The following is a 23,175-nucleotide window of genomic DNA, read 5'->3' on the forward strand; positions in this document are numbered from 1 at the left end:
AAAAAGTACATCTGCATTTTATGTTTAAATGTTCACTTATTGCTAAGCTTTACATGTATTAATCTGCAGAATCTTGTGGCCGGGAGTGGGATCAGGGAGAGGGTTCAGCAGATTTCAGTAGTCCCCGTGGTTATACAAAAATCCACTCTCAGCATGTGGAATGCAGCATATACAAAATTTCCATAAAGTGTGAAAAATTTCCAGCAGTTTTCCAGTGTTACTGACTTTAAGCAGCCCTTTTAACTTACAGGCTATGTACTGACTTATCAGTAAGAAGGTGTTTATGATTTGGCTTTACTATCTCAGCAGGAGTTGTTATAGATCGGAATCAAAGGCTTTGAAAATAGGATTTCTTTATGGGGTGCGATATGGGTAATGATAAAGACATTTCAAAAAGCAAATGCCAAGACTCTGAAAGTGTTAACAGAAAGAAAATGTATGTTGATGGAAACGATATTAAAGTGTTCACGTCTTTACTAACTGGCATTTTGTCATCTGTTGATTTGTTTTCTCTGGCTTTCTTTCTTGCCACTAAATCTGTTCCCATCCCGCAGCATAGCTGCGATTTAGGCCCTTCCACATTCAGAGCAGAACTGTGCTAGGAGCCACATTGCTGCTAGTACGTTTCTGCATGTCGTCATTTTAATTTTTGACCCATTCTGTCAACCTGAATTATTAAACACATAGAGCTGTATTCTAGACAGAGTTATGCTTTGCAACTGTCTCTTACAGTTTACACAAACATTTAAAAATGCGCAAGTTAGCACTGTAGCATGTTCTCACCTGTATTTTGTGCTTCTCTCGTATGCAAGGGGAAGGATGACAAATTCAGAAGGAAGTAAATCAGAGTGAAAAAAGAGCTGGCTGTCCCTGTCTTACCTAGTTACACCAAGTTTGAAACATAACATTTACAAATCGAGTATTTTAAATCATGCAGAACTTTAAATTGCTCTTATATTTCACTAACATGGACTTAACATTTTTGGAACAATGTCTCTTCTATTTTGGACATGGTCTTTCCATATGTGTAAACTGCATTTATATCTAGAATATTCAACAGGTGAGATGGCTGCAGGCACCTGGAGATTGATGTAATTCCGCGTTACCTCCAAAACCAGGCGGGCAAACATGACTGCAAAATTATTGTTAATGTGCATCTGTATTCTGGATATAAGCAATCCTCTTCTGCCCATTCTGTTGTTACTCAGAGTAAAAATAACTTTCATTGAGAACTGAGTGTAGTGGTCATGGTGTAGTCCAGATTATATGTGGACTGAAATGCGAACTCTTGCCCTTTGACCATAGTCGTCTTTGCTCTTCAAGGTTCCTTTTAAAATGAAGTAGCCCCTCCCTTGTTTTTCAGGGGAGACAGGATTTTTCAGCAGCCATTCTCTATTGTGTGCTTCAGCAGCAGCACATGTGTGTAGAGTGTTTTTCTAGTGGTGTGTATCTACGCACAGCCAGTTGCAATTTGATATGTTGATTTCAGACTTTGAGGGAATTTTTGATCTTCAATGACCATGATTTTTGTTAAATATTAACCCTGGTTCTTGGTGTAGAGAAGTGTGTTCTGAACTTATCGATGATCAGAGCACTGTTTGAGAGAGAAGAATTAACTATGAGATTCACATGTTGAGTTATGGCAGGCTCTGCATCGCATTGAAGCCTTACTATTTTAGTTGGGGTATCCCTTTTGAGACAGCAGCACCTTGGTAAAGCTGGTAATGTTTATTGATCTTCTGCAGCTCCAATTTTAGGAAAAGATGGAGATTGATTCTCCCTCCCCCCCCCCGGGCATGTGTGTGCCTTCTTCTATCTCTCCAAAAATCACCATCAGCAGAAGATGCAATTTACAGCAGCTTTTTGCATATTAGCAAAGTCCACATCAGCATAAATTGTTTTGAGGCTGTTCTCCTGGTCTGAGCTATAAAATATTGCCAGTCCTTTACATTCGGGATAAATAGGGTGCTACTTTTTCCTAAATACTGTTTAAGTTCATCTGACACAGATTGATTTATAGACTTCTAGGGACAGCTCCTCAGTTGATGTAAATCAGTGGAACTACATTGATTTACATCAGCTGAGGATGTGGCCCAAAGTCAGTAATGTAGGATTTCTTGCGTCTGTGTGGTTAGATAATGGTGGGCAAGCAGTCGGTGCACCCACCGTATTGCCGTCGGAATCCTGGATGAGTGGCAGGAGAGAGAACGGAAACACAAGTGATAGTAACCGAATGTGGCACTGAAAATCAAAATACGCAAATTGTGGCCATTTCCCCTTTCGATCTTTGTCGTCGTAGGCAGTGTAGCTGTTCTCCATCTGTTTCTTTCATTCAGTTTTCTCTTGCATCCTTCTTTTGCTATTCTTTTTATGCATATACATATATATTTAGTTCTACCTTTCATTTATTCTTTAGTCATTTGTTTCCATTTCACTTTCCCTGTGTTTCATTCCTGTATCTTTCTTGTTTAGACCAAGTGGAGGATCCAGCTGGCAGTAGCAGCCATGTAGGACCCTTCAGGAACCTGATGGTAAGTGCACGTGTGTACTTATACTCAGGCTTCCACCAGGTTCAATACTGTGTTTTTCCCCTCTGTGGTCTTCTGCTGGTCTTGAAGTCTTAAACTACAAGAAAATTAAGGGGCAAAAATTCATTAGCTAATCATTGGTATCAGTTCTTATCAGTGCCATGGATATTGCTTTTGCTTGGAAATGTGTTGGATGAAACATGCAGGTCTTTGAGAGTTGTGTTACTTGAACACTTTTATAAGCAGACCAGAACCTGAAAAAGGCAAGATGTGGCTAACTGCTGTATGTGTGTGTGGGGGAAAAAAAACAAAAAAAAAAAAAAAAAAAAAAAAACCAAACCTGTTGAAAAGCAATAGATATTTCCGTTACTCCTTGGAAATTGATCTGACTAATCTAAAATTATATATACATGCAAGTCAGCTTGTTGGCTATTCTGAGTAAAGGCAAGTAGGTGCCAGATGAATCTTCTCTTCAAATGTATTTGTTTAAAGGCCATGAACTTGAAAATGTTCCAAGTATATCAACTAGGGGTTTTTTTTAAAAGCAGGAGGCTTTTCTAGAGGGGGCTTGGAAATTACCTTCTTTTCATCCTGGTATTGAGAGAGGAATTTTTAGTAGCCCATAAGCAACTAGATGACGCATTAATTTTAGCCCTAAGTAAATAACTTCAGTTATGAAGACCGCTCTTCTTTTGTTTTTCTCAGGTCATAGTGGTAGTTTGGGGATTATATTTTTGGTAGTGTATTGTATAAATGGATGAAACTTGGGAAAGTTTGCACTTTCTTTATCACTTAAAAAACAAAAAGCAAAGCCCTTGCGATTGTTTTCTACATCATTTACTTAGCCCCTTAATTATCACAATGCATGTCTAAGCTTATCAGAAGTGATAAGTTAGTTGTGTTCCCATTTCAAAGGTTTTATAGCAGTCACATTAGAGGCGGCAGTATAGGTTTAAAAGTGCCCAGTGATCTGTTCCACTCTGTTCTAGAAATAGTTTGTCTACTATAGCTCCAGGTGCCACAGCATGTAGGGCAGGCAAAATATAGCCCTCAGCCACCACCGTATTTGATGTGAAGGTGAGGCTCCTAGAGATTTCAGGTCCTGAAAATGTTCCTTTGTTAGAGTGGAATGCCTCCCTGTGTGTGTGAAAGAGCAGACTGTGGGTCAGAAGACCTCAGAACACTACATGTCTTGGCGTATGGACCAGGAGACCCAATTTTCCTCTTCACCCCAACTCCAGCTTCACCAGAAGGTGAGAGAAGGAACTGTGGAATTTTGCCTGTGCTCTCAAAATTCTGTTATTGGGTTTCAACCCGTACGTTGTTTCAAAGCCCATTACAAGCAGTGCCCAAAGGATACATAATGGCACTTGGTGTGTACAATGGTCTGTAGACTCTATTGCAGTGGACGTTTGAGCCTTTAAGAACATACTGAAACTTTATATTTTTTACTTTTGGTCCCAGAGGTACAGTTGCATCAATTATACTTGCTGTAAGCTCCAGCAGGGATGACAGGTGTGTTAGCCCAGCTATTTGGATGTGTACAGCTCTGAAGCCCTTTGTGCGCAGATAGGGAATTGCATTAAAGATCCTGGCTGTGGCTCCTTTTCTTTCAAAGGTTATCAGAGGTTCTGACTAATGGCATTTAATATTGAATTGCGGCGCTTGGCAGGTAAAGATGCACGGAGAAACTCATTATGGTCAGACAGAGCATCAGAAAGCATGCTTAAACTTCTGACTAGTCTCCAGCTAGATTTTCCCAGCACTTGATAATGATGCCCTATGACACAATTTCAGGTCGGTATGACAGGGAAGTGCTTAGAGACAAAACATTACAGTATTTAGGGATAAGATGAGGAATAAAGCTGCTCAGTTGAGAGAAAGCATTGCATATAGTAATGTATGATCCAGAGATGGCCAAAAAAAAATTGCAACATATAATAATAATAATAATTAATATATGGAGATACCTATCTCATAGAGCTGGAAGGGACCCTGAAAGGTCATCGAGTCCGGCCCCGTGCCCCAGATCCCTAAGTGGCCCCCTCAAGGATTGAACTCACAACCCTGGATTTAGCAGGCCAATGCTCAAACCACTGAGCTATCCCTCCCCTATAGTGATCTCTTCATCTGATAGAAATCTGTTAAGGTAAAAGAAAACAAGAAAATAACCAAAAATGGAATGAAACACACTGATAAAGCTATATAGAGAACTGGAGAAACGCTGGACAACTAATTAAACCTAAGTTTGTCAAAGAGGGAGAAAATATAAAATTAGTTCATACATCAATGGTGTCCAAATAAAAACTAGTAATTCTTATTTTCTCTAGTGTGAAGCTGAGCTTTCTTTGATCTTTAAACTTTTCTGTAGGAAGGTTAGCATGCTTTGAAAGTTTCAGTAGGAATGGAGAGGAAAATCTTTCAGTAAAAGATGTGCAAAATACTTCTAAGAGTAAAGGAATAATCTCGGATTTAAGTTCACAACAGTTCATGTGAGGCAAGTCCAATGGCTTGTTAGGTAGACTCATAGACTCATAGGGAAGTGGATTGGGCTAACATACTTAGGGATCTAAAGGCAGATGACGCCTGGGATTATTTCAAGCAGAAGTTGCATGAGATGTCTGAGGCCTGTATCCCGAGAAAGGGAAAACGATTAGTGGGCAGGAGATTTAGACCTAGCTGGATGAGCGGGAGTCTCAAAGGGGCAATTAAGAAAAAACAGAAAGCGTACAGAGAATGGAAGAAGGGAGGGATCAGCAAGGAAACCTACCTTAGTGAGTTTAGAGCATGTAGGGATGCGGTGAGAAAGGCCAAAAGCCGTGTAGAGTTGGACCTGGCAAGGGGAATTAAATCCAATAGTAAGAGGTTTTATAGCCATATAAATAGGAAGAAAACAAAGAAAGAGGAAGTGGGACCGCTGAAGAATGTGGATGGAGTGGAAATTAAGAATAATCTAGGCATGGCACAATATCTAAATGAATATTTTGCTTCGGTCTTTAATAAGGCTAATGAAGCGTTTAGGAATAGAGGGAGTAGGACAGAGGGGAATAGAGGAGGGGGGATAGACATTACAGTATCAGAGGTGGAAGCCAAACTTGACCAGCTAAACGGGACTAAATCGGGCGGACCGGATGATCTTCATCCTAGAATATTGAAGGAACTGGCGCGAGAAATTGCGAGCCCCTTGGCGACAATTTTTAATGAATCTGTAAACTCGGGGGTGGTACCGTTGGACTGGAGAATAGCTAATGTGGTTCCTATTTTCAAGAAGGGGAAAAAAAGTGACCCGGGTAACTACAGGCCTGTTAGTTTAACTTCTGTAGTATGTAAGATCTTGGAAAAAATCTTGAAGGAGAAAGTAGTTAAGGACCTTGAGGTGAATGGCAATTGGGACAAATTACAACATGGGTTTACGAAAGGCAGGTCGTGCCAAACCCACCTGATCTCCTTCTTTGAGAAAGTAACAGACCTTCTAGATAAAGGAAATGCGGTGGATCTAATATACCTCGATTTTAGTAAAGCGTTTGATACTGTTCCGCATGAGGAATTATTGGTTAAATTGGATAAGATGGGGATCGATAGGAAAATCCAGAGGTGGATAAGGAACTGGTTAAAGGGGAGACTGCAGCGGGTAGTACTGAAAGGTGAACTGTCAGATTGGAGGGAGGTCACCAGTGGGGTTCCTCAAGGTTCAGTTCTGGGTCCGATTTTATTTAATCTATTCATTACTGACCTCGGAACCAAATGTAGGAGTGGGCTGATAAAGTTTGCGGATGACACAAAGTTGGGAGGCATTGCCAACTCGGAGAAGGATCGGGATATTCTGCAGGGAGACTTGGATGACCTTGTAAATTGGAGTAATAGTAATAGGATGAGATTTAATAGTGAGAAGTGTAAGGTGATGCATTTAGGGATGACTAATAAGAATTTCAGTTATAAGCTAGGGACGCATAAGTTAGAAGAGACTGAGGAGGAGAAGGACCTCGGAGTCCTGGTTGATCGCAGGATGACTATGAGTCGGCAATGCGACGTGGCTGTGAAAAAAGCGAATGCGATCTTGGGATGCATAAGGCGAGGTATTTCTAGTAGGGACAGGGAGGTGCTGCTTCCGTTATACAAGGCGCTGGTGAGACCTCACTTGGAGTACTGTGTGCAGTTCTGGTCTCCTATGTTTAAAAGGGATGAACTGAAACTGGAACGGGTACAAAGAAGGGCAACTAGGATGATCCGAGGAATGGAAAACCTTTCCTATGAAAGGAGACTCGAGGAGCTTGGTTTGTTTAGCCTAACCAAAAGAAGGCTGAGGGGGGATATGATTGCTCTCTTTAAATATATAAAAGGGATAAATACCAGGGAGGGAGAGGAATTATTTCAGCTCAGTGCTAATGTGGACACGAGAACAAATGGATATAAACTGGCCGTGGGGAAATTTAGGCTTGAAATTAGACGAAGGTTTCTAACCGTCAGAGGGGTGAAATTTTGGAACAGCCTTCCGAGGGAAACGGTGGGGGCGAAAGACCTCTCTGGCTTCAAGACTAGGCTAGATAAGTTTATGGAGGGAATGGTTTGATGGGATTACGTGATTCTAATCAATTAGGCAATAACGGCCATCGCTGGTAAAATGAGGGTCTGGCTAGAGAATCTTGCCTGTATGCTCGGGGTTCTGCTGATCGCCATATTTGGGGTCGGGAAGGAATTTTCCTCCAGGGTAGATTGGCAGTGGCCCTGGAGGTTTTTCGCCTTCCTCCGCAGCATAGGGCAGGGGTCGCAAGCTGGAAGATTCTCTGCAACTTGAAGTCTTTAGATCACGATCTGGAGACTTCAACAGCAGAGTTAAGGGAAAGTGGGGGGGTCAGCTTTTGTGGCCTGCATCATGCGGGGGGTCAGACTAGATGACCATATTGGTCCCTTCTGACCTTAAAGTCTATGAGTCTATGAGGTAGGAGAGTGTGCTGCTAAGGGAGAGACATGGCTTCCAGAATACATTTCACATCTTAGGCCAGGAGGTCATGTATTAGAAAGGTAATGTTTTGTATCTGAGAGACCTGACAGAGGATGTATTCCTTCTCTTGTAGCGGTACCATTCTAGCAGCTGGGTAGGCAGAGGCGTACATTTTCAGAAGAGAGTGCTGTTTTTAGGGCTTGTATACAGTTGAAAGTTAATCCAGAGTAAGGTAGGGCGTGCATTTAAAGTACCGTAGCTAGTGCTGAATAACTCCATATGTTGACAATCTTATTTTGGAATAAGAGTTCCTTGTTCCTGTTTCACTTAATCCACTTTTGAATAACTCCACATGTAGACAAGCCATTAGCTGCAAGGGAAATATGTAGCATACATCAATGTATCAGAAATGTGAGATTTTTTTCAAGGATGGAAAGTTTACCCAGAATGAAGATGTAAATAAACACATTTCCACCCTACATACACCTGTGAGAGCCCATTCCTTACCCTTTGAATATCATAGAATTTTCTATGCATCTTTCAAATCATTGGCTAAGTCTTCTGATCATTCTATATTTGGGCCTTTTCCCCCCCAGAAGGCCTCCCTCTGCAGATAGTACACACACAAATGGAGAGCGGCATATTGGCTATAGTTACAAAGTTCTATTTGACCTACATTTCTTTTCTTGCTACAGCTTCTTGGACAGAGAATTTCTCTGTATTCTTTTCTGTCTCAAATTAGCTATTTTTCAGGAAGAGAATTGTCTGTCTTCTCATCTGTAGTAAGCATGTCTGGTTCTTAAGCTTTCATGATAGGTCTTCCTTTCTGAACAATTCCTTTTTTTCCTATTCTCTTAACTTTGTCAAGTGTATCAGAATGTGCTGCCCAAATGTTACATGCAGCATTCCCAAGTGAGGCCTAACCAATGTCTGATAGAGCAGACTAGCTACCTGACTTGCTTTCTTGTAGTGTTCCTTTAGTATTTTCTGGTTTTGTGTCAGCATTGCATTGTTTGTGTATATTATGTTCATCATCCCTATCTTTCTGTAATTCTGCTCACTAACAACTATTACCCAATTTGATAGTTGATTACTCTTTATGTAAACCACTTTATAGTTACCTTTATTGAATTTCATTGATTTAGTCTTTCTCCAGTTTGTAAAAATCATACTGTATTTTAATATTTTCTTTTGGCATACTTATGATCCCTCTGCTTTTTGTATCACCCTCTTCCAAGTCATGGTTGAAAAGAGATGTAGAATTATTTTGAAAACCTACATAGAAGTATATGGAACCCATGTGGAATACCAGTTGACAGCACTTCCCAAATGGACACTAAGCATTAATGAGTGCAGTGGCGTTGTAGCCATGTTGATCCCATGATGATAGAGAGTCAAGGTGGGTGAGGTAATATCTTTTATTGGACCAACTTCTGTTGGTGAGAAAGACACCTGAAGAAGAGTTCTGTGTGAGCTCAAAGGCCTCTCTCTCTCACCAACAAAAGTTGGTCCAATAAAAGATATTACCTCGCCCACCTGGTCTCATAAAATTGGCTCAGATACTATTAATGCGTAATATCATCCTTTATAGAAGTCTTGTTTGTCTAGTATACCTATGAAGATGTCAGCTACCTGTATCTGATGAGTTAGTTGAGCTACACTGCATTTCCTTTATCCTCTTTGTGCCATCAGTGAAAGAAAACTAGTTCAGCTTGTTTTTGTTTCTGACAAACTCATCTTACCTTGTACCGATCATTTCATTTTCCTCTAGGCATTTACACGCTTATTGCTTTATCAATTATAGTGACAGAACAGGTATTAAAATTAAATTTGCTGAACTGTTAATTTCTTGCAAGTCACCTTCTTTTCCTTTGTTCTATGCTTTGCCATTTAGCAATCTTTTTGCATACACTTAATGTACCCTTTGAATGTTGCTATCCTTTTTATTGAGGATATGCCATTCATGTTCCTCAGGAAAATGCAGTAATTATTCAAAACTTTGCAGTTTTTCTATGGCTGGGTTTTGAATTTTGTCACTCAAAATTTTTTAAAAAAATTGTTGAGCCGCAGTAGACGAACTTTTTTATTTATTTATTTATTTTTCAGGGAAGAAAAAGGAGTGTAAAAACAAGGGGAAAAAGGCAATAGATACAAAGCCGAGAAAGACTGATTTGGATTTTACTTCCACAGATATGAGGGAGTCTAAAGAAGGTAAGATTTTTTTCAGTTATCTTATATAAATTTCCTTAGGTATCATATTGAATTAAAGGAGGAGACACACACACCAGCAGCACTATAAAAACGTTCATACTACGTGCCCAGCTATCTTGTAGTGCTAAATAACTTGAAGTTACTAGTTTTACATTCAGAGAAGTATGTCATATGTTCACACCTTATACAGTGCAGAAGAGTTAGCGTAGTACAGAATTTAAACATAAAATCCCAAACCCTCAGATGGAACGTAATAAAGAAGTCATTTTAAATTTAAGTCTTCTGAAACTTAGGCCTGGTCTACACTAACACCCCAATTCGATCTAAGGTACGCAACTTCAGCTACGTGAATAACGTAGCTGAAGTCGACATACCTTAGTTCGAATTTACCGCGGTTCAGACGCGGTCCACACGCGGCAGGCAGGCTCCCCCGTCGACTCCGCGGTACTCCTCTCGCTGAGGTGGAGTACCACAGTCGACGGCGAGCACTTCCTGGTTCGAATTATCGCGTCCAGACCAGACGCAATAAATCGAACCCGGAAGTTCGATTTCCAGCCGTCGAACTACCGCGGTAGTGTAGACAAGCCCTTAGAAATAGGATCAACATGTAGTACCGAATGACTTTGGGAATCATGGTATAATTTTATTATATAGCCACTGGCTGCCCTATCCCTTTGCCCAGCCATTTGGATTGCTATACAACAGAATAAAACAAAGCGCAGTATAATGCAAACAGAATAGAATTTTTAGAGGTGGTATTTTAACACACAAAACGATTGATGCAGTCTATCTTAAAGGTGACCTGCAGAGCATATTTTTCAAAATTGGCTTCTGCCCTTTTTCACTTTGTGATGTATATTTTAAAGGCATGAAGGATCTTTTTAAGATATTTTCCTGATTGTTTTTTTGGTTTAGAAATATCAGGAATGTAAAGTCTGTCTTCCCTGGCTTTGTTGTTGGACCAGTGGGAGGTATAATTGAAGGAGGTAAGGGCAGCATGTAACTACTGGCTTCATTCAAGATCTTTTCCTCCAACTACCCTCTGACCAACCCACTAAAAAATAGTAATCCTGGAAATCTGACATCCCCCCCATACCCCAGCATTCCCAAGCTAGACATATAAAGGAGGTGGAGGAATTTTTGCCTTAACTGCACAGCTGCTCTGCTGACACACTCTGCTTGTGCACATCATCAGCAGGATAGCTACATTCCCTTCATCAGTAAGTACTGGTGATGTCTGAAGGCAGGTAAATGAAACTGGCATACAAAGGTGCCTGCAGAGCCAGTTTACAGCAGCAAATGATGCTCAGAGTGTATCTGATTCAAAAGAGGATGGGCTGTGCCCATGGGGATTCTACAGCTTCTCAGGAAACAGAATTTAGGAAATGCAAAATAACAAATTGTAAAACACATTATGGGATTCAATGTGTTTAAAAAAACAAACAAATAAAAAAAACCCAGATTGGTGTATTATGAACAAAATGTAAAGTAATTTTAGTTTTCAGCCAAACTCTAAAACTTATTTGACTGACTATTTTAGATGTGTGTCCAGGCAGAGTTCAAATTTAAGATCTTGTTTCCCTGAGTTTAAAAATGGTGACAAAAGTCAGTTAATTTCATCTGAGGTTTTTTGTTTTAATATCCAAAAATACACAGTGAAATGCACCAAAATCCTGCTCTCTTTCTTGGAAGAGGCTTAGCTGGCCACAACGTTAGCAGTAATTCTGAGTTTCTCAGTGTATTGAATGCAGTCCCTTACATGTTGGCCAAAAAATTGCAAGCAGGAAAATATGAATACAGTTTTTTGTTCTAAACACTACATCTTAACAATACGAAAAACAGTAGCATTCTAGTACTCATAAATATTGAGCATATTGGTGACGGGGGAGGGGGGATTCAGGGGAAATGAAATTATAATATTGTGGAAAATTTGCTAAATTCACTAATACTTTTCTTTCTCTTCCTCCTTTTCTTTCTTTATTAGACCATAAAGAGGAAGATGAAAAGCCATCTGTTTCTGCTGTGCTGTCACTGGAACAAACAGCTGTGATTCAGGAGATGGTAAATCAAGATGTTCTTCCAAAACTAATGATCCCCAGTCCTACCAGTGAGCCACGAACAATGCCTGAAGACAAACCAGGAGCAATAACTTGTGGATCAGATGATTTGGAAGAGGAGGAGGAAGAGGAGGAGGAGGAAGAAGAAGAAGAAGAGGAGGAGGAGGAGGAAGAGGAAGATGAAGAGGTGGAAGATGCTAATTTACCTGAAGAAAGTCCTGGAAAAGAGCCTACAGCTGTATGTGAAGAAAAGCTAGAATCTATGGAGGAACAAAAAAGCATATCGGAAGAATCTCTAGAGAACTCCCCGAAGAAAACACCGGTTGTAAAAATTCCTAAAGCAAAAAGTGTATCGAATGGTGACCTCCAGGAAACATTTATGTTTCCCTGTCAGCATTGTGAGAGGAAGTTTACAACAAAGCAAGGACTTGAACGCCACATGCATATTCATATATCTAGTGTCAATCATGCTTTCAAATGCCGATACTGTGGGAAAGCCTTTGGCACTCAAATTAATCGGCGAAGGCATGAGCGGCGTCATGAAGCAGGGCCAAAAAGGAAACCATTCTTAACACTAACTTCGGCCCCGCAGTCTGATGATGTTGCTGATGGACAGACATTTGCAGATGATGGTCTTAAAGACGAATTAAATGTTTCCAATATTGTGCAAGACTTTGCAGTCTTGGATTCTGAGAAGGTCTCCCAAGAAATGGCAAATTCTACCCTTGTTGAGGAGAACAAGGAACCCAAAGAATTGCATCCTTGCAAATATTGTAAAAAGGTTTTTGGAACGCATACTAACATGCGTAGGCACCAGCGTAGGGTTCATGAGCGTCATCTTATTCCCAAAGGTGTCAGGAGAAAAGGATTCATTCTTGAAGAACCGCAACTTCAAACTGAGCAGGCCCAACCAGCCCAGAGTGTGTATATAGCAAGTACGGAATTAGAAGAGGATGGTGAAGCCGATGACATATATATTATGGATATTTCTAGCAATATCTCAGAAAATTTAAATTACTATATTGATGGTAAAATTCAGTCCAACAGTAGCACTAGCAATTGTGATGTGATTGAGATGGAATCCAATTCTGCAGACCTGTATGGAATAAATTGTTTACTTAGTCCAGTCACAGTGGAAATTTCTCAAAATTTAAAGTCTACACAAACACACATGACTGATCTTCCTAAGGAGCCTTCTAGTGGTGGAAGCAATGAATCCAAAAAGAGGAGAACAACCAGCCCTCCTCTTTTACCTAAAATAAAAACTGAAATAGATCCAGAACCTATAACTCCTTCATGTTCGTTAAATCTTCCTCTTAGCATTTCAACAGCTGAGAGCTTACCTTTTCATAAAGAAAAAAGTATTTATTTGTCGTCCAAGTTAAAACAACTTCTTCAGACACAGGATAGTAATAAGATAACTTCAGCAGCAACTGAAATCCCTAAATTGGGTCCTTCTGCTACATCTTCACCCATTTTGCCTTCCGTATCTAGTAGGTTTAAAAGGAGAACCAGCTCTCCTCCCAGTTCTCCACAGCATAGTCCAGCGCTTCGAGACTTTGGTAAACAAGGTGATGGAAAAACCATGTGGAATGATACAGTTCTAGGTTCAAAGATGCCAAAATTAGAAAGTCACAGCAACTCACCTGTGTGGAGCTTATGTGGGAGGGAGGAAAGACAGACTATGAGTCCTCTGAGTTTTGATGACTATAAAATACCTAAGGAATGGACAGCAACTCCAACTTTTGGTAGCGTGTGCAACCAGCAGCCATTGGATTTATCTAGTGGTGTAAAACAAAGGTCTGATGTCAAAAGCAAGACTCAGGTTCCTTGGGAATCAGTGTTAGATCTAAGTGTGCATAAGAAGCCATATAGTGACACTGAAGTTAAGGAATACAAAGAAAATAATTCAGTGCAGCCAACATGTAGTGGTATTAAAAAGAAGAAACCAACCACATGCATGTTACAAAAAGTTCTGCTGAATGAATATAATGGAACGGATATAGCTACAGAAAGCGCACCTGATTTGACTTTGAATAGAAGCCCAAGTCCATGTAAATCATCAGTACCCCAGCCAGAACCTGATGTTGATCCTGGTCTGTCAGCACCTACTGTTGAGTCCCCTTCTCATAGTTCCCCTGCTTCCCCTTTACCTCAAACATCTGCTATATCCTCCTCGTGTCAGCTGCCCCCTCTTCTAACGCCAACGGATCCTTCCTCCCCACCACCTTGTCCTCCTTTGTTAACACTTGCTACGCAACCCCCTCCACTTCTTCCTACTATTCCTTTACCACTTCCAGGTGCCTCTGCCAGTGTCACTCCCACTCCTTCGTGCCCATCACCACTGTGTAACACTGCTACACAGTCCCCACTTCCAATCCTTTCACCTACAGTATCTCCCTCTCCATCTCCTGTTCCTTCTGTTGAACTTTTTACTACTGCTTCACCTGGTCCACCAAACCTCTCCTCCTCCTCGTCCTCATCTTCCTCTTCTTTCTCCTCTTCCTCCTCCTCCTCTTCCTCTTCCTCTTCCTCTTCTTCCTCCTCCTCCTCCTCTTCATCATCTCCTTCTCCTCCTCCTCTTTCAGTAGTTTCTTCTGTTGTTTCCCCTGCTGATCATCTGGAAAGTACTCTCCCCATAATAGCTTTTAAACAAGAGGAAATGGAAAGTGAGCACGTGAAGCCAAGAGAAGATCCAGAGACTTCAAGTGAAGCAGATGTAGTTCAGGAAACTTTCAATAAAAGCTTTGTGTGCAATGTCTGTGAATCACCTTTTCTTTCTATTAAAGACCTAACTAAGCATTTATCTGTTCATGCTGAAGAATGGCCCTTCAAATGTGAATTCTGTGTACAGCTGTTTAGAGAAAAAACTGACTTGTCAGACCATCGCTTTTTGCTTCATGGAGTAGGAAATATCTTTGTATGCTCAGTGTGTAAAAAGGAATTTGCCTTTTTGTGCAATTTGCAACAACATCAGCGAGATCTCCATCCAGACAAAGAATGCACACATCATGAGTTTGAAAGTGGGACTCTAAGACCCCAGAATTTTACAGATCCCAGTAAGGCCAATGTAGAACATATGCAAAGCCTACCAGAAGTTTCCTTGGAACCCTCAAAAGAAGAGGAGGATGAAGATCTAAATGACTCCTCTGAAGAGCTTTATACTACCATAAAAATAATGGCTTCTGGAGTAAAGTCAAAAGATCCAGATGTTCGTTTGGGCCTCAATCAACACTATCCAAGCTTTAAACCACCTCCATTTCAGTATCACCACCGAAATCCTATGGGTATTGGAGCCACTGCTACAAATTTCACTACCCATAATATTCCACAAACCTTTACTACTGCCATTCGTTGTACAAAATGTGGGAAAAGCGTTGATAACATGCCTGAATTACACAAACACATCTTGGCATGTGCCTCTGCCAGCGACAAAAAGAGATACACGCCCAAAAAAAATCCAGTCCCGCTGAAGCAGACTGTGCAGCCTAAAAATGGCCTGGTCATTATAGCTGGCCCTGGGAAAAATGCCTTCAGACGAATGGGACAACCGAAAAGACTTAATTTCAACGTTGAGATTAGCAAATTGTCTTCTAATAAGCTAAAACTAAGTGCATTGAAGAAGAAAAATCAGCTTGTCCAAAAAGCAATCTTGCAAAAAAAGAAATCTGCACAGCAGAAGGCAGACTTGAAAAATAGTGTATCTGAGTCAGACTCTCACATCTGCCCCTACTGTAATAGAGAATTCACTTACATTGGAAGTTTGAACAAACATGCATCTTATAGTTGTCCCAAAAAACCCATCTCCCCTTCCTCTAAAAAAAATTCATCCAAAAAAAGTGGGAGCTTCTCATCATCGGCAAGTGGTGACAAAGGCAACAACCAGCGCAGACGAACGGCAGATGCGGAGATCAAAATGCAGAGTATGCAGGCTCACTTGGGTAAGACGAGAGCACGGACCTCAGGACCTGTGCAGATTCAGCTGCCTACCGCATCCTTCAAATCAAAGCAAAATGTAAAATTTATACCTCCAATTAGATCCAAAAAGCCAAGTCCCTCTTCAGTGTTAAGGAACTCCAGCCCTGTAAGAGTGGCCAAAATGACTCACATTGAGGGGAAAAAAACTAAAGTGGTAGCCAAGAATCATTCTGGAATCTCAAGCAAAACATCCCGGAAACTGCATGTTAGAATACAAAGGAATAAAGCCGTTTTGCCAAGTAAGTCTGCTGTGGCAAACAAGAAAAAGACAGATAGGTTCAGTGTAAAATCTAGAGAGAGGGTTGGAGGACCTATCACTCGGAGCTTACAGCAGGCAGCTAATGCAGACACAATAGAAAACAAGAGAGAAGAGAGCAGTACAAAACCAGAACTAAAAGATTTCAGGTAAGCTTTTAGCTTCAAATTTGACTAAAATAGCCACATGTTGCGTACGGGCTTTCCAGTTCCCTGGTCTTTTTAGAATTTTTCTCACATTTAAGATAAAGAAGGTTGAGCTTTGCAAAACTTGCAGCTGGATCTGTTGCTCAGTCATGCTGCGCTACATTGCACATACTTTATCTCGGCATTTTGTCAAATCACATCGTGAAATATCATCCACAGAGAGATGGAGCAAACTGAATTGGAAAGCCTGGCAAACATATTTAACAACATTTGTATGTCATTGGATAACATGACCTTGTTACAACATATAATGTGCAGTCAAACACAGTGATCATAGATTTAATATATAGTGGTTCTGTATGTTAAGAATCATGACTGAATTCTTCAGCTATTTACCTAAATAGTTTGGATCAGCTATTGTTTAAGTATTGCCTTCATAACATATAGAATAATACAAAAGTATAATGAAAAAATAAATACAGAGATAGTAACAATACAATGGTTGGTCAAAATTTGTTAACTACTTGCCTCAGTATATAATTAAGGGCAAAATGATCTACTCCACTTTTAGCTACCAGTTAGAATGGAAACTCATCAGGCCCAAAATTTGTCAGCAAGTTGAGCCTGAGCAGAAGTATTATCTCCCTTATTCTCCACAAAACATAGCAGAAACCTCTCAGAAGATTTTTGGGAGACTGGCTAACTCAGGCTTCCGTGCTCTTCACGGCATTTTCTGCCAGCAAACCAGTGGGGAAATCCTGGGTGGAAATTCTTACGGCTTCCCGGTCCAAACCTCTCAATCCCTCCAAAGGAGTTGTGAGGTAGGTATTGACAGGGATTCATGGTCAGCATGGTATCTAATGGACTCCTAAGCATATGGGGATACATAGGTCCTAGGCATATTGCACAAGGGTCTAGCCCTCTGCCTAGGTGCTTCTGAGATCATTGGGAATTCCTGTGTGTCTAGGGATATCCATCGTTTGGAAGATCTCCTATCCTTTAAAGCTGTTCAGCCCCTTCCATCCTGAAGTGGATAATGTGGTGGCATATTTACAGCCTCAAGGCCACTGAGTTTTCCTGCTCAATACTTCTTCAGTTCTTTTAGCAGTGCCTCCCTCTTTGGGTGATTATAGTAAACATCAGATGTGATGGACAGAAACTGCCTGATCTTACATTTTTTTCTTCCCAAATTAACTGTTCCAAAACTCATATAGGGGAGAGAGCTGTCTTTTTTGTTTTTTGGGGTTTTTTTTTCCTGGTTGCAGTACAGTGCTTGTGATTAAACAGTAATGCAGGCCTTTAATTTTTAATGACCCTTTGGAGGAAATACTTTGTCTGAAAGTACAGGTTTCAACACAGGCGCATAATTCCAGTGGGCAAAAGGGGAAATAGACTCCAGTTACTTTGAACTATAAACAAATAAAATCAATACACACACAAGAAAGAGAAGCAGAAAAAAGGTTTTGAATTTTTTGTCAGCCAATAATACAGAAAAATGTCTTCAAAGAGCAAGAGAAACCAGCTAGCCCTAATTATCTCACTACATCAATGTCTCTGTCTTGAAGAGCGGTCTGTAAAACTGTTCTTAGTAAGCAAGGATTTTGCATGAGACATTATACTGGAAATCAGCAGGATTTGGAGCCAGAGATGTATATCCTTGCATCCAGACTAGCTATTTAAAAGTGATCCTTTGCACGCACATAAGTTGTTTCAAAGTGTTCATGGTGTGAATAAGGATTTACATAGAGACAGCTTTGACATTCTGTCATTTCCCATTGCGGCTTGCGTTGTTGGCTGGTCTTAAGGATAGTTCAACTAAAAAGGAAGTTTGCTGTTTTGTTTTAGGAATGTGCCTTTTTAAATTCATAAACCTGGATTTTATTTGCCTGCTTATCCTTGATATCTATGTCAAGAATCAAGCGTTTCTTGCCCTAATACGTTGATTAATTAATTACACACCAGGCATCAGTCGGCAAACTTTGATTCTGTTCTGCACACAAGCATTTTTTTTCCCAGGAAATCTTAATTAAGTATTTTTCAAAACCATCTGCTTCACTAAGCAATTGTTTGTCTTCAAGTCTACTTCTCACACTTTGGTTTGTGTTTTCTTTGGAAGCATATTCAGTTCATAAACAGCTTATACTATTATTTTTGTCATTTATCTTCAGTTTTTGTTTCTTATTTTCTAGGAACCTCCTGTAAAAACAAAACAAAAATCCCTAAATGCTCAATTTAGGATAAGCACTACGCCAATGGATGTGAAATCCACCAAGCTTGCGAAACCAGCTGAAACTGACTCTCAATCATAAAATGCAGCTGATTGCCTGCAGGCTTCTTGCTCTAATGTTTAGTGTCAGGCATATGTTTTCTTCATTGGTGCCTGATACACATGCTGGGCTAGAGGATGTTTTATATACAAAGAGAAGGGTACTATTAATAATAAATAAAGGAAGGAAGCAATATGGGCTAAACTGAACAGAATCTGCTGCCACTGAACTGATAGCTCAGATTTCTGGTTTTGCCCGTATCTTGATGAATGACATGCAAAAAGACATTTCAGCTTAAACTTTGCAAGGCAGGTTCCTGTTTTATCAATAGTTCATTGTAGAGTCAGGGACGACAAATGTTGCTGCACTCAAAGTATTTTTGTCATGTATTGAGTCTCCTGAAGCTTTTCTTTTAAATTAACTAGTCGAGAGGAACCTAGTGTGACAGAGTTTCCTCCTTTTCTCTTTCCACCCCCACTTTTGTTTTGTTTTTGTTTTTAAGTCTTTTAGATACCCAGCATAGATGTGGGAAAAACCAGGTTTGGACATTTTATGAATTTCCCGATCTCCTATTTATACATGCAAATAAAACTTTCTTCCTATAGAAATGAAATACTGGCACCAATTTCTGAATTCCATATAATTGGATACCGTGTACTATTTTATTAATAAACAGGCCAGAAACGGGGCTGTGTAGGTGTATATTTTGAAAGATAAATGTATAATAAAATTACTGTAAAAGGTCTGACACCTCATTATCTAATAACTTAAAAGCAACAAATTAACCTACTGCTCATAAAGAGCTTTTCGTGGAAATATCATTTCTCATGCATTTATACACCTTGCCGGATTAATGACTCAGTTGATGGAAAGCAGCTAGTTTCATTATGCATCCTCCCCCTCTTCTCCCCCCGCCCCCTCCTTGACTTAACAAGTAATCTACCTCTTAAAATTTGTAGTTTAATACTTGTTTGGTGAATTTGTGCCACTTTCACTTTCACGATCATTCCCATTTTGTTACATTTCTGTTATGGGGACTTTATGTTGAAATATTGTATAAAGCATTTGTAGCAAGTTTAAAAAAAAATAAAATATTTAAAATTATTTAAATTGTTTTGGACACTTCAATTGTATTATATGTGATTTACATTTTACATTAATTTTTTTGTTTTTGTTTTGGGTTGTTAATCTGGTGAGTGTGCCTGTATTAAAGTTTGCTGTTAGTTATATTTTCTTTTGTTGGAGAGTGATATAAAGACTATTCTAATGAAAACATTAAAAATTACAATTTGACATACAAATGGGGTTGTCCTTGCTTTTAAACATTTTAGCCTTGTTGGATATATTTTAAGTGCAGGCAAGCAAATGAAGAGTGGTTTTGTTTTGTTTTTCCTCCAGCATGAAATAAACCTTGGAAATCTCTCAGATGTATAAGATCTCTCTGCTGTTGCAAGCACTTAATGACCAGCTAGATGGGACTACCGCGGTACATTTTATATAACTGTAACCAATAAAGTAAACTTTTTAAAAACTTGTGAAGAACTTGCTTTTTGTAGCTAAATGTGGACTATGAGAAAAACATCTAGAAGGAATTAAGTAAGCTTGCATCCTTTAGATAATAACACAGAGCTCAGCAAAGCAAATATACATAAATCCTTCAGGGGCGTTTGTTGTTGTTGGTTTGCGAAAAATGAATACCTTGAAATAATACCACTACAAATGCAAGGGCATTAGACTTATGTAATAATCAGTGCTCTTTTGATTTTTTTTTTTTGTAAGAGGTAAATAAAATATTCCATATACACAATAGTTAAAATTTTATGCCCTGATTGTATTCCTAATTTCTGAAATAGTTTATCACAAAACTAAATGTTAAGGTTCATTGAACAATTTGGATTTTTAGAATGTTGCATTCCAAAGCAAGGAGGAATTATGACATGCCTGATATCCAAGCTAAAATCTTCCAGTAGCATAGCTGTTACAATTTACCAACTTAAGACCTGCCCACCTACCATGACACTTAATTTAATTTATCGTGGTTCAGACTGTAACTGACTCCATGCATCTGAAGTGAGGTTTTTTACCCACGAAAGCTTATGCCCAAATAAATCTGTTAGTCTTTAAGATGCCACCGGACTCCTTGTTGTTTTTGTGGATACAGACTAACACGGCTACCCCCTGATACTTGTATTAAGTTTAATCTTTATTCATAGACCTCTTAGAATATCCATCATTAACGCTGCAGGAACAAGTTAATGTTTTTACAGTGCATGAAAACATAGGACAAGATATCGTGTGATATTCTCCCATGATTCCTTTCACTGTATACACAGACTTGCCATTGAATGATGGGAAATATCCAAAACTGAAGTCTATTAGATGACTGCCTATCCAAATAAATACCTTTATTTATTTGGATGACATTCTCAGACAACTCCATGTTTACTTCCTGGTATGGAAGTAAATACCACACTACAAGTATTTATTTTTGTAGGCTTTATGCTACACATACCAGAGGTGCCAGTCCGGAGCAACTGGCATAGTTCTGCAGAAAACCCTGTGAAACATGTCACATTTTTAACATGTTTAAAATATTCAGGCTGCTCCCTCTAGTAGTATTCAAACCATTTAACCACTTAAAAATTGTAAGGAAAGCAGGGCCTATCTGTGCTAAAGTACAGACCCAATGAGGCTATGTTTTTATGGTTGTTTTGTTCTTGAACATTGTTTTATGCATAAAAACTAATTGCTGCAAATAAATTGTGGATGAGCAAATATTTTTAAAGGCATTTTGTATGTGGCATAATGTTGTGCACTGTAGTTTGATGCCTAGTGTGGTCTAGACACTAGAATGCTGCAGTGACTCGCTGTTCATGTTGGTTACATTAGCAATTGTATAACTGTATTCATTTGAATAGGATGTGACACTGTAAAATGTATAATAACTGGTTATGTTTTGCAATTTTTGGTGATTGAAAACATTTTATTTATTTATTACTTATGCATAGTTACATGGCACACTCCAGGAAAATTAAGAAGTGTGAAACCAGTTTAGAAAAGCATCCTACACATTACATTAGATATTAGATTGAGATTTTTAAAAGTTGCCTAGGGACTACAGATCCATTTACCTATTCATTTCCAGTCCTTCCAACATTGGCACTAAAACTTCTCATCAAATGCTTATTTAGTGCTCAAACCACTTTCCCATTGGCGGTTGTTCACCACAATTTGGCACCTTGTGATCATTTTCAGCAGTAAGATCACCAATGAATTAGTCACTGCTCTCCTGGTTTTGATGGTTTGGTAGAAGCTTCCATTGCCATTGTATCTTGCCTGTTCTGTGATTGTATCCTTCACTCTGTAAGGCTCTCAATCTAGCACCTTTCACAAACACAGAATTCACGCACAACCTTTTCCAAAGGGAAAAATGCCAAATAGTATAGATCTGCATTCCAAAATGAAATCTGATCTTTTTCAAGAGAGTACAGGTATTACCATTGCTAAAAGAGGTGACCGTAAATAGAACGTGCTCTTCAAAGCAGCTCTTTTCTCCCAGATAAGCAATTTTACATTTACCATTGCATCTCATTTACGTAATTGACTACCCTGTGGATTTATATAACCATCACTTTATGATCTGAACATGGATGCAACAATGAAGGTGGCTGACATATATGGACTCAGGCAATGAAAACATTAAGCTCTTCCCTCTTACCTAGAGATTATACCTGACATGTTGGTAAGATGAAGTGAGAGGTATCCACTTGATATTTAATACATACTCTGGCACTGTAGTCTACCCTTCTATGGAACTAGTGAGCTAGTAGGTCTTTTCCACCTCTTTTAACTATTATCTTCTAGAACAATGCTGCCCTGGCAGGGCTGTGGATTTGCTCTCATACTATCTCTAACATCCTTTTATCAACTGCCCCAGCCAGTTCAGGAAGCTGTTGCAAACATGTTGAATACCCCATGAGAGCTCGCCTCAGTGAAGTTGCCCCATTGGCTGACTGGCTTCACAGACAGACCAGGTGGTATGGCCTGACCTGGCTCTGCCCCACAATCCCATCCTGGCTGGGAAAGTCCAGTCTGCCTTCTAAGGTGCATTTGATGTGTTTATTCTGAAATTAAGGCTTTGTATATTAACACTGCTATATTTTGTGTGTCCGTTTTTCCCATTGTGAGCCCTTCTTCTAAAGCTGGTGGTCGAATTTGAGTGTAAAATATTACTTGGCAGTAAAGACATCTTAAAGGTTCAGACAAACAGCTGTTAGTGGTTTTAAAATGTTTATGGGAAATTAATGTATAATTTTTCTTTTTAACCATAAAGTACAGAAAGGATTAGTAATTTCCTATCACTTTTGTTTTGTTCTTGGATGAATCTTCCTTAAATATTTGGTGGTCTCTCATTTCCGTATTTTATTGCAATTTCCCATTTTATTTTTAATTCCAGATTACGTTTTCAAACGTGAATTTTCGTCAGATCTGAGATCTAGCCCTCCTCTTTTGATCTTCGGATCTATAGACATTCAGGTACTACAGAGAGAGGTGGGACAGTAAAACCCCTCAGAATTACGAACACTTCAGGAATGGAGGTTGTTCCTAACTCTGAACAAAACATTATGGCTGTTTTCAAAAGTTTACAATTGAACATTAACTTAATACAGCTTTTAAACTTTACTATGCAGAAAAAAATGCTGCTTTCCCTTTATTTTTATAGTTTAACACAGTACTGTACTGTATTTGCTTTTTTTTGCGGGGGGGGGGGGGGGGGGAGGGTCTCTACT

The 23,175-nt window shown here is 39.5% G+C and overlaps 1 protein-coding gene across 4 annotated transcripts in view; it reads left to right on the plus strand.

Moving 5' to 3' along the window:
- The window catches only part of PRDM2 (PR/SET domain 2), a 99,816-nt gene extending 76,902 nt beyond the window's left edge, over positions 1-22,914 (plus strand). For 2 of the 4 annotated variants that reach the window (XM_029913523.1, XM_029913521.1), the window contains 3 exons: positions 9,577-9,681; positions 11,666-16,121; positions 22,842-22,914. In XM_029913523.1, coding sequence (XP_029769383.1) covers positions 9,577-9,681; positions 11,666-16,121; positions 22,842-22,860 — 4,580 coding nt within the window. In that variant the 3' untranslated portion in view covers positions 22,861-22,914. Of the gene's footprint in view, positions 1-9,576; positions 9,682-11,665; positions 16,122-18,307; positions 20,073-22,841 lie in introns of those variants that run through there. The other 2 variants (XM_029913522.1, XM_026660139.2) reach the window with 2 other exon arrangements.
- Positions 22,915-23,175: the final 261 nt, after the last annotated feature.

Source organism: Terrapene carolina, unplaced genomic scaffold, assembly GCF_002925995.2.
Source record: "Terrapene carolina triunguis isolate 2854851 unplaced genomic scaffold, T_m_triunguis-2.0 Scaffold714, whole genome shotgun sequence".
In the NCBI taxonomy this organism is placed as follows: Eukaryota; Metazoa; Chordata; order Testudines; family Emydidae; genus Terrapene; species Terrapene triunguis.